Source organism: Panthera leo, chromosome A2, assembly GCF_018350215.1.
Source record: "Panthera leo isolate Ple1 chromosome A2, P.leo_Ple1_pat1.1, whole genome shotgun sequence".
NCBI lineage: Eukaryota > Metazoa > Chordata > Mammalia > Carnivora > Felidae > Panthera > Panthera leo.
The window spans coordinates 80,471,928-80,487,157 of NC_056680.1; the positions used below are offsets into that span (position 1 = coordinate 80,471,928).

The window sequence follows — 15,230 nt, forward strand, 5'->3', positions numbered from 1 at the left end:
TGGACTTCCTTGTCTTCAGAACTGTGACAAATAAATATCTGTTGTTTAAGTCACCCAGTCTATGGTATTTTGTTGTAGCAGCCCAAGCTGACTGAGACACTGTGTAATCTACGGCATGTAATTTAATCTCTCTGCTCTTCCTGATTTGTATAATGCGGATAGAGTTGATACAAGCTATAATGTCTGTGAATAGGCCTACCAATACTAAACATGACTAAAGCAGTACCAAACCAATACTAAACCCTCCCACTGGTATACAGTCAATGCTGGAATGGACCCAAGAGGCTTACTCTGACATTTAAAAACACTTATGTCCAAAATGCCTACAGTGACCTAAATTACTAGTGAATGTTTACATACATTTGCATTCTAACAGAACTCTACTTTTTTTTTTAGTGTTTATTTATTTTTGAGAGAGACAGAGAGAGAGCGAGTGGGGGAAGGACAGAGAGAGGGAGAGACAGAATCCCAATCAGGCTCTGCACTGCCAGTGTGGAGCTCGATGCAGGGCTCAAACTCACAAACCGAGAGTTCATGACCTGAGCCAATATCAAGAGCTGGACATTTGATCGACTGAGGCACCCAGGTACCCCCAGAACTCTACTTTTAATGTCTGGGAATTGTGAAAACTGGCCCTTTTGATGCAAATGCAGTGTTGCCAAAAAGATCTTTTGGGGGTTTTCATTTTTTGTCTCTAAATGTGGCTCTATTTGTTCAGATGAAATGAATGTTTTAGGACACAGGGTACCCTCAGGACAGGGATGACAAGAAGTGAGTAAGGTTAAGAGTTTGGCTTGCCCCAAGGATTCTTGCAGGTGCCATAGATCTAGCTGAATAAGAATCTGGAAAGCCACCAAGCTGGGCCCACCACAGGCATTCTGGGGATGGGTGTGGTCCACAGCAGGGTTGGCAAACTATGGCCTGAGGGGAGGCTGTTTTTGTATTGACCTTGAACTAAGAATAGTTTTTTATATTTTCAAATATAAAATGTAAAAAAAAAAAAACAAACCAAAAAACCCAAAACAAAAAAAAAAACAACAAAAAAACCCACCATTAACTTTTGGTGAACAGTTGCTCAAAGAGTTTATAACCTTGCCCCGAGATCCACAAAGTCTAAAATATTTACTGTTTGGTTCTTTTCAGAAAAAGTTTGCTGACTCTTAGTCTAGAGGGTCACCATAGGTTACTACAGGTTAGTGGGTAACACCCAGGAAGTCAAAGTATTGGTGAAAGCATCCTGGAGCCCAAAGTGTTTTCTCCCTACTCTGATGATCTATTGGGCAGTGACTGGCAGGATGTTACAAAATTATAGTTTTATTCCTTTCCCTACTTGTAACATCCTTGTCCTAGAGTGAGAACCTAGCTCCCAGTTTGCTAATATTTTTACTTATTTGATATATGTATCTCCTCCCTGTGTATACTAACCTCCCATTAGCATGGCCTCCTTTCCCATGCAAATAACCCCCTTAAGCGCTTTTAATTTTTGACATTCCACACAGGCCACCCCCTTATCTCATGAGCAGATGAGCTTCTTATACTACCAAATTCAACCTCTGCCGCCTAGTGTGACCACCTGCTTTATCTCCCCTGGGGTCACCACTCATTGACTAGACCACTTTCCCATGCACTTGGGTTCCAACCCCAGTGCCAAACTGGTCTTCTCACACTCTACTCTTGGGGTTCCCACATTCCACATCATGCCCCTTCTGCCCTGCCCAGCCCAAACCCCTCTCTTCTGCCTCACTTGGATGCCTGCCTCTTTCAATGGAGTATGGATGGACATCAGCACTGGAGCGCCCTCCTAAGTGGAATCCCTCCTCTAGGAGAGGCTATTACCCACGTTCCATGTAGATGCCTACTTTGTTAGCCCTACTTATGGCTTTAGAAGGAGGAAGGGATCCATGTTATCCTACTCTTCCATCATTCTTTTTTGTTCCTAGCCAGAAGACCAGACCTACCTGAAGGTTGTGATATAGGCTTTGGTACACATTACGTTTAGTGGACCAAAACTGAACTTTTATTTTTTATTATATCTTATTTTCCACTAAGAAGAAAGGATCTTTTCCATTTCTCCAACTTTAAGGTATGGTCTCTCAGTTACACAACTCACTAACAGAGTCCTTGCAGAATGACGTGGCTAGTATGTGCGTAAAGGCATTTTGTAAACTAAGTGCTATCCAGTTGCTAAGAAGATATTGCTGTTATTTGATGGTGCACACTGTCAAATAATTATGTGATGTACAAACTGTGTCTAATTTAGAAGATTCATACTGTAACTTTTTTTCCTCCTGTGCCAATAGTGTCTGGATTTATTTTTGTTTGTTTTCCACTATTCTTACAGCAAGACTCCCACATGAAATGCATTACCATCCAGGCAATCTAACAAATACGTACTATGTATTGGTCTTACGAGGGAACAGATTTAGTCCTCACAAAGTTCGTTCTTTCTTTTTCTTTCTTTCTTTCTTTCTTTCTTTCTTTCTTTCTTTCTTTCTTTTTCTTTCTTTCTTTTCTTTTCTTTCTTTCTTTTTTTTTTTGAGAGCTGGCTGGCTTGTCTTAGAGGAAATGAATTACAAAATCTTGGAATTTTTGTGCTAGAAGGAAGTTCATCTCTTCCAACAGGCTTCTCCACCCCAAGTCTGTGTCCCCTCAGTAATACACCCGATGTTCTATCATAGTCTGTGAACTGGCACCCTTCCTAGTCGGTCCTCTCCATTTTAGCTCTCCCTTAATCATTCCCCCTGCTCTTGCGTGGAACACATGTGCTGATACCAATCAATCTAACACCAGGGGCTTATAGAATATATTTAGTGCTCACAACAAACACTGTAAATTCTTTTCCTTTGGAACTTGCTTGTTTTGGAGAGCAGAGAATGACAAAATCTTAAAGTCATGGAGTCTTTGTGCAAGCCAGGGACTAGCCTAGAGGTCTTTGCTTACATAAAGCTGAAAACTGTTTGCTGTTGATTTCCTTCCAGGGATCCTAGTTCTATCATTTGAGGTCAAAATGAAAATGTGCTCTTGGTGCTTCAGTGTGTGGTCAACATGTCATGGTCACCCCACCCCAAGAGCCATCCCTGGTCTCTTCCAAGGGGGTCAGCTATTCCCATATGAATCAGGAGGAGTGAGAAGTGGGCAGGAAGTGTGAAAAGTCTCAGACTCCAGGATGACTCTTCTTTTTTTTTTTTTTTTTTCAATATATGAAGTTTATTGCAAGTTGGTTTCCATACAACACCCAGCGCTCATCCCAAAAGGTGCCCTCCTCAATACCCATCACCCACCCTCCCCTCCCTCCCACCCCCCATCAACCCTCAGTTTGTTCTCAGTTTTTAACAGTCTCTTATGCTTTGGCTCTCTTCCACTCTAACCTCTTTTTTTTTTCCTTCCCCTCCCCCATGGGTTTCTGTTAAGTTTCTCAGTATCCACATAAGAGTGAAACCATATGGTATCTGTCTTTCTCTGTATGGCTTATTTCACTTAGCATCACACTCTCCAGTTCCATCTACGTTGCTACAAAGGGCCATATTTCATTCTTTTCATTGCCACGTAGTACTCCATTGTGTATATAAACCACAATTTCTTTATCCATTCATCAGTTGATGGACATTTAGGCTCTTTCCACAATTTGGCTATTGTTGAGAGTGCTGCTATAAACATTGGGGTACAAGTGCCCCTATGCATCAGTACTCCTGTATCCCTTGGGTAAATTCCTAGCAGTGCTACTGCTGGGTCATAGGGTAGGTCTATTTTTAATTTTTTGAGGAACCTCCACACTGTTTTAGGATGACTCTTCTTGTAGCTGCCTTTATATTCCTTAGCTGGGATCAGATACTATCAGGACCTGTTTCAACCCCTTAGGGGCAGCAGCAGGCTTCCTTGCATTTGTGAATTCTTTTTGTTTTGTTCTCTCCCTATTAGGGGTGAAAGTTCTTCTCTCCTTTTTTATCCTCTTTACTACATGCCTCCATTTCTCTTGTGATGTGGGCTTTCATTCCTCTTGCTCACTTCACTATTTGTTCCCAGTCTACTAGATGTTCTTTCTTCTCCTAAAGATCCAAATTCCCCCTGGCACAATGGCAACTGTGGAAACAGTGGAAACTGATACATATTGAATAGGGTGATTGAGTAGCCTCATACTTCATAATTATGTGCAGTTTCAGTGGTATACAGTTTTCTTAAAAGGTCCCCTTTTCTTTTGTATCACCTATTACCGTTTTTTTTGTGTTTTTTTGTTTTTTTTTGTTTTTTTTTTTTTTTTTTTTTTTGGTTAGAATGTCTTGCATAGAATAACCATGTAATTATGTATGGAATTGAATTAGGAATCCACACGCACTTGCCCTGATGTTCTTCCCAGGTTTCCATGTTGGTGACAGCCCACGCTCCCTGTGGAATTAGGTTCTAGTTTTTCCAAGTGCAAATACATATGAAGGTTTTTAAACTCTCAATATACATTATGTAACAATGACATGACTCCTTAGGAGAAAGTATAGGTTCATGGTAATTGCACTTAAATTCTTTGCAAAAGATTATTCTTCACTGAGATGTGGAACACCTGCCTTATAAATATATCTGGGAAAAGTTCCATGGAATTAGTGAGTACGATTATCATAGAGTAGGTGCTCAAGAATGAGTATTAAATGCACTTATGAATAAATTAATGACTCCCTACATTTTGGAAAGGAATTATGTGGTCTTCTTCAAATAGCTCCTTTCTTCTCTACAATATAAGAATGTAGGTATACCTTTCAGATGAAAGTGCGTCTCCACTTATGCAAGGATTTGCATATAGATGATGGGTACAATCCAATTAGGTGTAGACTTTCTTTTGATTATATATAATATACTGTTAAAATTCATAGCTGAAAATAATTTAATCACATGATGGGAAAAAATAAACCTTTTAAATGCGACGTTAAAGATTACACAATGACAATACAATTAGGAGGCTAGTTTTGACTATCTGGCCACAAATCATAAAAGTAACACAAAATTTTCAGTATTGAATAGAATTTGAGAGACTACCTCAACAAAGAACTTCATTTTGCAGATGAAGAAACAGATTCAGAGGAGTTAGGTAACTGTACTGGGTTGAGTAGCATCCCCTCAAAATTCATGTCCAACCAGAAACTCAGAATATAATCTTATTTGGAATTGGATGTAATTAGCTATGATGAGGTCACACTGGATTAGAATGGGTCCTAAATCTAATGACTGACATCTTCATAAGAGAAAGGAGAAGGAGGGGCACCTGGGTGGCTCAGTGGGTTAAGCATCCGACTTCGGCTCAGGTCATGATCTCACGGTCCGTGAGTTCGAGTCCCGTGTCGGGCTCTGTGCTGACAGCTCAGAGCCTGGAGCCTGTTTCAGATTCTGTGTCTCCCTCTCTCTCTGCCCCTCCCCTGTTCATGCTCTGTCTCTCTCTGTCTCAAAAATAAATAAACGTTAAAAAAAATTTTTTTTTTAAAAAAAAGAGAAAGGAGAAGGAGATTCAGAAACACAGATTCACATAAGAGGGAAGCCCACGTGATGACAGAGGCAAAGATTGGAGTGATGTAACTATAAGCCAAAGAATGCTGGTAACCACCAGAAGCTAGGGAAAGGCAAGGAAAGATCCTCCCCTTGAGACTCCAAAGGGAGCATGGTTCTGCTGACACTGATGTCACACTTCCAGCCTCCAGAACTATGACAGAATACATTTCTGTTTTTTTAAGCCACCCAGTTTGTGCTAATTTGTTACAGCAGCCTGAGGAAACTAAGATAGTAACCTTCCAAGGAGTGGTGGTGACTCAGGAATAAAGGCCCAGTGAATAAAGTCTCAGTCCACACTCTGAGCAGCTGTGCTCTTGTGTCCACTGCCTGCATCTTGAGGGTACTTAGAGGTGCTCCCTTTATTGACCTCATGTATTCACGAGTTCTATACAGTTTGCTGTCCTTCGGGCTTTACTTCCCATCCTCGTCCCTCTTTGAAGTTGTTCTTATACAACTCTTGCACAAGTCATCTGTTCTCACATCTCTTATACTCTCAGAAATTTGGTCCTCTGCTTCTACTGCCATTCTGTGCTACTACCTCTCTTTTCTAGGTTGCTTTTACCTCTGGGCATAGGCCCTGTCATGATGCTGCTTCTCTCTTAAAAAACAGTACAAGTGTAGTACATGTATAAAATTGTGTAAGTATAGTTTTCAGTCCATCTGATCTACCATAGTACCTTTCCAATGCTTCCTGACCATTTCAATAATTGACTTAATTGATGGCATATTTTTTCCTTTGTGGTACATACAGACAAAAGGTAAAGTTTTTGCTTTCTTGATAAAGTCCTTTGATGCACAAAGGTATTAAATTTTGATGAAATATAATTTATTTTTTCCTACATTGATCACACTTTTGGTGTCGTATCTTTAAAAAAATTTTTTTTAAGTTTATTTGTTTTGAGAGAGAGAAAACACGAGCAGGGGAGGGGCAGAGAGAGAGGGAGAGAGAGAATCCTAAGCAGGCTCCACACTGTCAGCACAGAGCTCCATGTGGGGCTCAAACTCACAAACTGTGAGATGGAACTCTGAGCTGAAACCAAGTGTTGGATGCTTAACCGACTGAGTCACCCAGGCACCCCAGTTTTTTGTGTCATATCTAAGAATCCTTTGCCAAACCCAAGGTTATAAAGATTTACCCCTATGTTTTCTTCTAAGAGTTTTATAGTTTTTAGCTCTTATATTGAGGTTGTAGATCCATTTTGAGTTTACTTAACATATGGTATGAGATAAGTATTTAAATTCATTGTTTTGTATTTGTATATCCACTTGTCCCAGCATCATTTGTTGAAGAGACTGTCCTTGCCCCATTGAATGATCTTGGCATCCTTGTCAAAAATCAATTGGCCATAGATGTATAGGTTTACTTCTGGATCCTCAATTTGATTACATTTGTCTTTGTGTCTATCCTTATTCCAGTACCATGCTATTTTGATTATTGTAGTTTTGTGGTAAGTTTTAAAATTGTGAAGTGTGGGTCCTCCAACGTTATTTCTTTTTGAAAACTGTTTAGCTATTTGGGGCCCTTAGCAATTCCATATGAATCTGAATATTAGTTTTTCCATTTCTGAAAAAAAGAACGATTGGCGTTTTCATAGGGTTGCATTGAATCTACAGATCACTTTGGGTTGTATGATATTTTAATATTCTTTAGTAAGCATTACATATTCCTTGGATATTTGATAGAATACTCTCATAAAATACTTTGGTGTTTATTTGTTCATGGGCAGACTTCAAATTCTGATTTAATTCCATTTGTTGTTATATGTTATTTGTATTATGTCTTCTAGTCTATGAATATGGGATGTCTTTCCATTTAGTTAGGTCTTCTTTAATTTCTTTTAGTAATGTTTTGTAGTGTTCCGTGTACTAGTCTTTCACCGTGAAAGAATTTAGTGAAATTTATTCCATGTATTTTATTAAAAAATGAGGTTATTAAAATATTTTAGGTATGCAAAGAAATATAATGAGCACTTGTGTAATCACTATACAGTTTAAGAAATAAAGTTTAACAAATACAATTAAAGCCTCACTGCATTGTCTTCCCTTGCTCAGAAGTAACTGCTCTCTTAAATTCAGTGTTTATGATTTCCTTACATAGTATGGTAGGCAGAATAATAGCCCACAAAGATATCCGTGTCCTAATCCTCAGAATCTGTGAATATGTTATCTTTATGACAAAAAGAATCTTTGTGGATGTGGTTAAGACTGGAAATGGTGAGTTATCCTTGAGTATCTGGGTGGGTTCAGTATAATCACATAGGTCCTTGTAAGTAAAACAGGGAGACAGGACCTCTTATAAATATGTCTCTCCAAGGGCTGGATAAGCCCCAGTGTCTCTAGCTTTTATAACCTAGAGATATCTTCAAGGTGCTGCCTGGGACACATATCTCCTTTATATGTAAATTACTAGGGATCTTCCTGGCATCTTGGAAGCTTGATCTAAAGGAGGAGGCCAAACTATAATCATTTGACCTTCTTGGGGAAACAAGAGAAGAGCTACTACCTTTTGGATCAGAGCAATAAACTAGACAAGTGGACAAATGGTTATAGATCTAATCCCCATGGTATATGGAAAGAAAAACATAGAGGAAGTGAAGGCAAAACATCACCTTTATATCATACAGATTTCTGTGCCTCCAGAGGTTAAAGGTTTTTATAGAAGCATTGAGAAATTCAGGGAAGATTTATTTCCTCACATTGATTTATCAGTAATTGAGATCTTTCATATAACTTTTTATCATGACTGTGGATTTGTCAATTTCTCCTTGTATCTTGGTGGTTATGTTATTGGAGGCTTACACATTTAGAATTGTTATAAATCTTTAGTGCATAGTTTGAATTATTTCCTTCATTTATGATATTGTGACTCTCTTTGTCAGACAAGCTTTAAAAATCCTCCTGAAATAAATCAATCCAACAAGAGGATATAACAATTATAAATATCTATGCACCCAACATTAAAGCACCTAAATACATAAAGTAAATATTAACTGACATAAAGGAGGAAATTGATGGTAACACAATAATAATAGGGGACTTTAACACACCACTTATATCAATGGATAAATCATCCAGGGAGAAAATCAATACTAAAATAGTGTTTTTGAATGACACATTAGACTAGATGAACTTAACAGATATCTGCAGTACATTCTGTCAAAAACAGCAGAATACACATTGTTTTCAAGTGCACATAGAACTTTCTCCAGGATAGATCATGTCTTAGGCCACAAAATAAGTCTTAGTAAATTTAAGAAGATTGAAATCATACCATGCATATTTTCCAACACAAAAGTATGAAACTAGAAATCACTTACAAGAAAAAAAATTGGAAAATACATAAATACATGGGAATAAACAACTTGCTATTAAACAATCAATAGGTCAATAAAGAAATCAAAGAAGAAATTAAAAAAACACATGGAAACAAATGAAAATGAAAACACAATGGTCCAATATCTTTGGGATGTGGAGAAAGCAGTTCCAAGAGGGAAATGTATAGATGTACAAGAAAAATCTCAAATAAACAATCAAACTTTATATCTAAAGAAACTAGAAAAAGAACAAAGCACAAAGTTAGTGGAAGGAAGGAAATAATAAAGATCAGAACAGAAATAAATAAAACAGAGACTAAAAAACAATAGAAAAGATGAATGAAACCAAGAGCTCATTCTTTGAAAAGATAAACAAAATTGATAAACTGCTAGCCAGACTCATCAAGAAAAAAAAGAGAGAAGTGAAATAAATAAAATCAGAAATGAAAGAGGAAAAGTAGTAGCTGACAACACAGAAATACTTTAAGAGATTACTACAAAAAAAATTACATGCCAACAAATTAGACAGCTTAGAAGAAATGGGTAAATTTCTGGAAATATACAATCTTCTAAAACTGAATCAGGAAGAAATAGAGAATTTGAACAGACCAATTACTGGTAACAAAATTGAATCTGGTAACAAAGAAATAGAGAATTTGAACAGACCAATTACTGGTAACAAAATTGAATCTGGTAACAAAGAAACTCCCAACAAACACAAGTCCAGGACCAGATGTCTTCCTATGTGAATCCTACCAAACATTTAAAGAAGAGATAATATCTATTCTCAAACTATTCCAAAAATAGAAGGTGAAGGAAAGCTTTCAATACATTCCACAAGGCCAGCATTACTCTGATATAAAATCAAAGAAAAAAAAAAGAGAGAAAAGAAAACTACAGGCCAATATTCTTGAAGAACATAGATCCAAAAAAAAAAAAAAAAACCCTCAATATATTAGCAAACCAAATTCAACAACATACTAAAAGGATATTCAACACAATCAAATAGGATTTATTCTGGGGAATAAATAAGGATGGTTTAATATTTGATATCAATGAATGTGTATACCACATCAACAAAATGAAAGAAAAAATCATATGATCATCTGAATAGATGTAGAAAAAGCATTTGACAAAATTCAACACCTGTTCATGATAAAAAGTCAACAAAGTGGGTTTAGAGGGAAACTACCTCAACATAACAAAGGCCATATATAACAAACTCATAGCTAACATCATACTCAATGGTGAAAAACTGAGAGCTTTTCCTCTAAAATTAGGAAAAAGACAAAGATATCCACTCTTACCAATTTATTCAACATAGTACTGGAAGTCATAGTCATAGCAATCAGACAAGAAAAAGAAATAAAAGCCATACAAATTGGTAAGGAAGAAGCTAAACTGTCACTATTTGCAGATGACATGATACTATACATAGAAAACCCTAAAGACTCCACCAAGAAACTGTTAGAAGTAATAAACGAATAAGTTGCAGGGTACAAAATTAATACACAGAAACCTGTTATATTTCTATATACTGATAACAAAGTAGCAGAAAAAAAACTAAGCAAACAATTCCATTTACCATTGCACCAAAGAGAATATATTACCTAGGAATAAACTTAACCAAAGAGGTGAAAGACCTGTACTCCAAAAGCTATAAAACACTGATGAAAGAAATTAAAAATGACACAAACAAATGGAAAGACATACCATGCTCATAGAATAGAAGGAGTAATATTGTTGAAGTGTCCACACTACTCAAAGCAATCTACAGATTCAATTCAATCTCTATGAAAATATCAATACTTTTCACAAAACTAAAACAAATAACCTCAAATTTGTATAGGACTACCAAAGACCCCAAATAGCCAAGGCAATCTTGAGAAAGAAGAATAAAGCTGGAAGTACCACAACTCCAGATTTTAAGATATATGACAGATCTATAATAATCAAAACAGTATGGTACTGTCACTAAAACAGACACCTGTATCAACAGAACACAAAAGAAAGCCCAGAAATAAATCCGTGCTTATACAGCCAATTAATCTACAACAAAGGAAGCAGAAAATACTATAGGGAGAACACAGTTTCTTGAATAAATGGCTCTGGGAAAACTGGACAGCCACATGCAAAATAATGAAACTGGATTACTTTCTTAAAGCATACACAAAAATAAATTCAAAATGGATTAAAGGCCTAGATATGATACCTGAAACCATAAATCTTCTAGAAGAAAACATAGCAGTCATTTCTTGGACATCAGTCCTAGCAACATATTAGGGATAGTTCTCCTCAGCCAAGAGAAATAAAAGCAAAAATAAACTACTGGGACTACACTAAAATAAAAAAGCTTTTGCACAGCAAAGGAAACCATCAATAATATGACAAGGCAATTTACTGAATGGGAGAAGATATTTGCAAATGATATATCCAATAATAGGTTAGTATCCAAATACAACAACAAAAAAGAATAATCCAATTTAAAAATGGGCAGAGGACCCAAATATTTTTTTCCAAAGGAGACATCCAGATGGCCAAGAGACACATGCAAAGATGCTCCACATCACTAATCATAAGGGAAATACAAAACTGCAATGATATATCATCTATACCAGTCAGAATTGCTAAAATCAAAAAGACAAGAAATAACAAATGTTGGTAAATATGTGAAGGAAAAGGAACATACTATTGGTAGGAATGTAAATTGATGCAGCCACTGTGGAAAACAGTATGGAGGCTCCTCAAAAATTAAAAATAGAAATACCAAATGATCTAGTAATTTCACTACTGGGTATTTACCAACAAAAAACTAATTCAAAAATATATATGAACCCCTATACTTACTGCAGTATTATTTACAATAGCCAAGATATGGAAGCAACCTACATGTTACTGATAGATGAAGGGATAAAGAAGATGTGGTATATATAAACAATGGAATATTATTTGGCCATAAAAAAGAATGAGATCTTGCCATGTGGGACAACGTAGATTGACCTAGAGGGTATTATGCTAAGAGAAAGAAGTAATACAGAGAAAGACAAATACCATATAATTTCACTTAAATGTAGAATCTAAACAACAAAACAAACAAAAGGCAGAAACTTGCTCATAAATACAGAACACTGATGGTTGACAGAGGGGAGGGCATGGGAGAATGGGCAAAATGGATGAAGGGGAGTGGGAAGTATCGGCTTCCAGTTACGGAATGAGTAAGTGACAGGAATGAAAGGTACAGGATAGAAAATATAGTCAATGGTATTGTAATAGCGTACATGGTGACAGATGGTAGCTACACTTGTGGTGAGCACAGCATAATGTATAGAGTTGTCAAATTGCCATTGAACACCTGAAACTAATGTATCATTGTGTGCCAACTATACTTCAATCAAAAAAACAAATTAATTAAAAAAAATAGACCTGAATTCCTGCTCTGTCACATCAGTCTACATGTCATATAGAGGGGTTCTTACAGTCTTTCACCCTCAGTTTTCTCTTCATTACAATGGGAATAAATATTATCTAATATTAAAAAAATCTATCTAAAATACAACTCTGAACAAGATGAACACAAAATGATGAAAGTTTATAGCTCTGGTAGTATCAGAGGGAAAACATTTAAGCAAAAATATCATTAGGAATAATATTTGTTTTCTAACTAATGGATTTTTAAAAATTTATTGTTACTAGATATAACTGGATTAATATTTCTCTTCTACTACTATACTATTATCCTCTTTTTTGTATGCTTCGTTTCTCCTTTCCTGCCTTTTTTTTTTAAATTTAAAAAATCTATCCCCTTTTTCCCATTTTCATGCTTTAAAAGATATGCATTCTATTTCTACTATATCAGTGGTTTCTCTGAAATATTTTTAACATGTGAATTTACCTTAATAAAGCCTAAAGTAAATTATGACCCATACTTTCTTTCTCATAATCACTACAATTTAAAACACTTAAACTCTGGTTACTCTCTCTTCAATCTTAGAATATTAGTACTATCTAGTGTTTTTATTCCACCTTGTTTTTGTATCCCATATTAGTCATGACCATTACATGCTTTTTAAGGTTAATGGTTTTATTTTCATACTTAGTTTCTTTGCCCATCATTACTATTTCCATCTCACTCCTTTCTTCTGATTCCATTGTCCTTTGGAAGTTCTTTTGTGAAGGGTCTATTGTAGGCAAACTCCATTTTTTTCCCTCATATGTTTTGTAATTTCTATTGAAAGCTCATCTTTGGGGGGGATTAATCTGTAGGAATCCTAAAAGGCATGGTTTGAAGATGTGTCTCTTCATAGAAATGGTATTTATTTCTGCCAAATATCCCAGAGTTACCACCAAGTTCGCGGCTCTTTGTATGTTAATGTATCAAATCCAATTACAAAGGTAATAAACTGGACCCCACAAATAATAAAATTCCAATCCATATATCTAGTATTTGGTTTTAAAATCTCTGGGTTTTTTTTGTTTGTTTGTTTGTTTGTTTTTAATCCCAGGCTAGGTACCTTAGTTTTTTCCTCACCAAATAGGTAGTTGTTGTTGTTGTTTAATCCTGTCTGTTTAATAATGCTGGATTTCTCTCTCTTTTTCCTCTTTTCTGACTCTGTCTGTTCCTCTTAATCTCTCTGACTCAGTTAGGACTCCCAGCTTTGTACAAGCTTGGTAACTTTTTCTGTCCCTGCATGACCAGTAAAATCTGAATCTATTTATTATGCAAAGCAGCAACCATCTCCACTGCTCCCTTATGTAGAGCAACTATACTGAACACCTTCTTATGAGTCTGGGTTTACAAAGACTTTGGGCCTGGATATTTTCTTTACTTTCTTAAAAACCCAGGTATGTTAAAAAAAAATGTTTGTTTTAGAGAGTAGAAAAGTGGTTGTCAGAGGCTACAACTTTCAGCTATAAGATGTATAAGGTCTGAGGATCTGACATAAAACATGGTGATTTTAATTGATAACACTGTGTTGTATAATTGAAATTTGCTAAGAGAGTAAAACTTAAATGTTATCATCAAAAAGAAAAAAGATAAATATGTGAGGTGATGGATATGTTAATTAACTGTCTGCGGGAGGGGGATCCTTTCACTATGTATATGTACCTCAAATCACCACAATGTGTACTTAAAATATCTTGAATGTTATATGTCAGTTATAGCTGAATGAAGCTGGCATTTAAAAAAATATTTAAAGAAAGATTTTTTAAAAGGTTTGTTTTATCATTTACTTATATTTTGTGTCAAGAGGACTTGCAGATTTTCTAGTCTACTGTTATTCCAGAAATAGAAGGCAAGATGGGTTTATTGATCTTTCCTAGGATTCTTTTTTTTTTTTAATGTTTTTTAAAATTTATTTTTGAGAGAGAGGGAGAGACAGAGCATGAGCAAGGGAGGGGCAGAGAGAGAGAGGGAGACACAGAATCTGAAGCCCGCTCCAGGCTCTGAGCTGTCAGCACAGAGCCCAGCGTGGGTCTCAAACTCACTAACCATGAGGTCATGACCTGAGCCAAAGTCTGCCGCTTAACCGACTGAGCCACCCTGGATCCACTCGGGTGCCCTTCCTAGGAATTCTTTAACTTTAAAAAGAATCCAGTTGAGTTCAGCAAGCAATCATTGAATGTCTTCTATGTACCATCTTCTACGTACCATCTATTTAGAAAAATCACTCATTTTGTAGCAGAAAGCCACTGTCATTCAGAAAATAAATCTGCATATCTTCTTCCCTATCCTTCTGTGACTATCAATTGTAAAGATCACATTATATCAAAGGCATCATCAGATAAGTTCCAGTGCTTTAGATAAAATTCCTATCATCAGATAAAATTCCAGCACTTAAACCCCTGCTACTACAATATGAATTATATTATCATGATTAACAACAGCAACAAAAGGTAAGTGGAAGAGTTATATCCAAATTCACACAGTTTTCAAAATTGTGTATTTCTCTTCTTTGTGTTTAGATTTTCTTCTACCTCAGCTTAAAAGATAAAATAATATGTAGTCACGTTTGTCACTCCTGGATGTTGATGACACAAGCAAGCTCGTTGTGGAATGGTGTAAGTAGACACTACCTGAACTATGACTTGATCCTAGTTCTTAAAGGAGAACCGATCCCCACAAAAGCCAACTGTACTAGGGACTACTTTTTCCCCTGCTCCCCCCACAGGGCCACAAACAGTAGGTTCATTTGTTTCTCTTCTGCCCAGGCACAAGGCCAAAGGAAAAGACAGAAAGATAATAATGTTATTTTAAGAGATAGACTATAAGTATTTTCTAATTTGAATGGTAGATATAAATCAAATATTATTTTTAAATTGAAACAAAGCTCCGTTAGATCTGCATTAGACTTAACATTGCCTCACTCAGGATGCTGCAGAGATAAG

At 36.3% G+C, this 15,230-nt stretch overlaps 1 protein-coding gene across 4 annotated transcripts in view; it reads left to right on the top strand.

The window, feature by feature from the left end:
• The window catches only part of FBXL13 (F-box and leucine rich repeat protein 13), a 209,275-nt gene that overhangs the window by 70,095 nt on the left and 123,950 nt on the right, over nucleotides 1–15,230 (top strand). For all 4 annotated transcript variants that reach the window (XM_042916087.1, XM_042916105.1, XM_042916095.1 and 1 more), the window contains one exon: nucleotides 14,808–14,903. In XM_042916087.1, coding sequence (XP_042772021.1) covers nucleotides 14,808–14,903 — 96 coding nt within the window. The remainder of the gene's footprint in view (nucleotides 1–14,807; nucleotides 14,904–15,230) is intronic.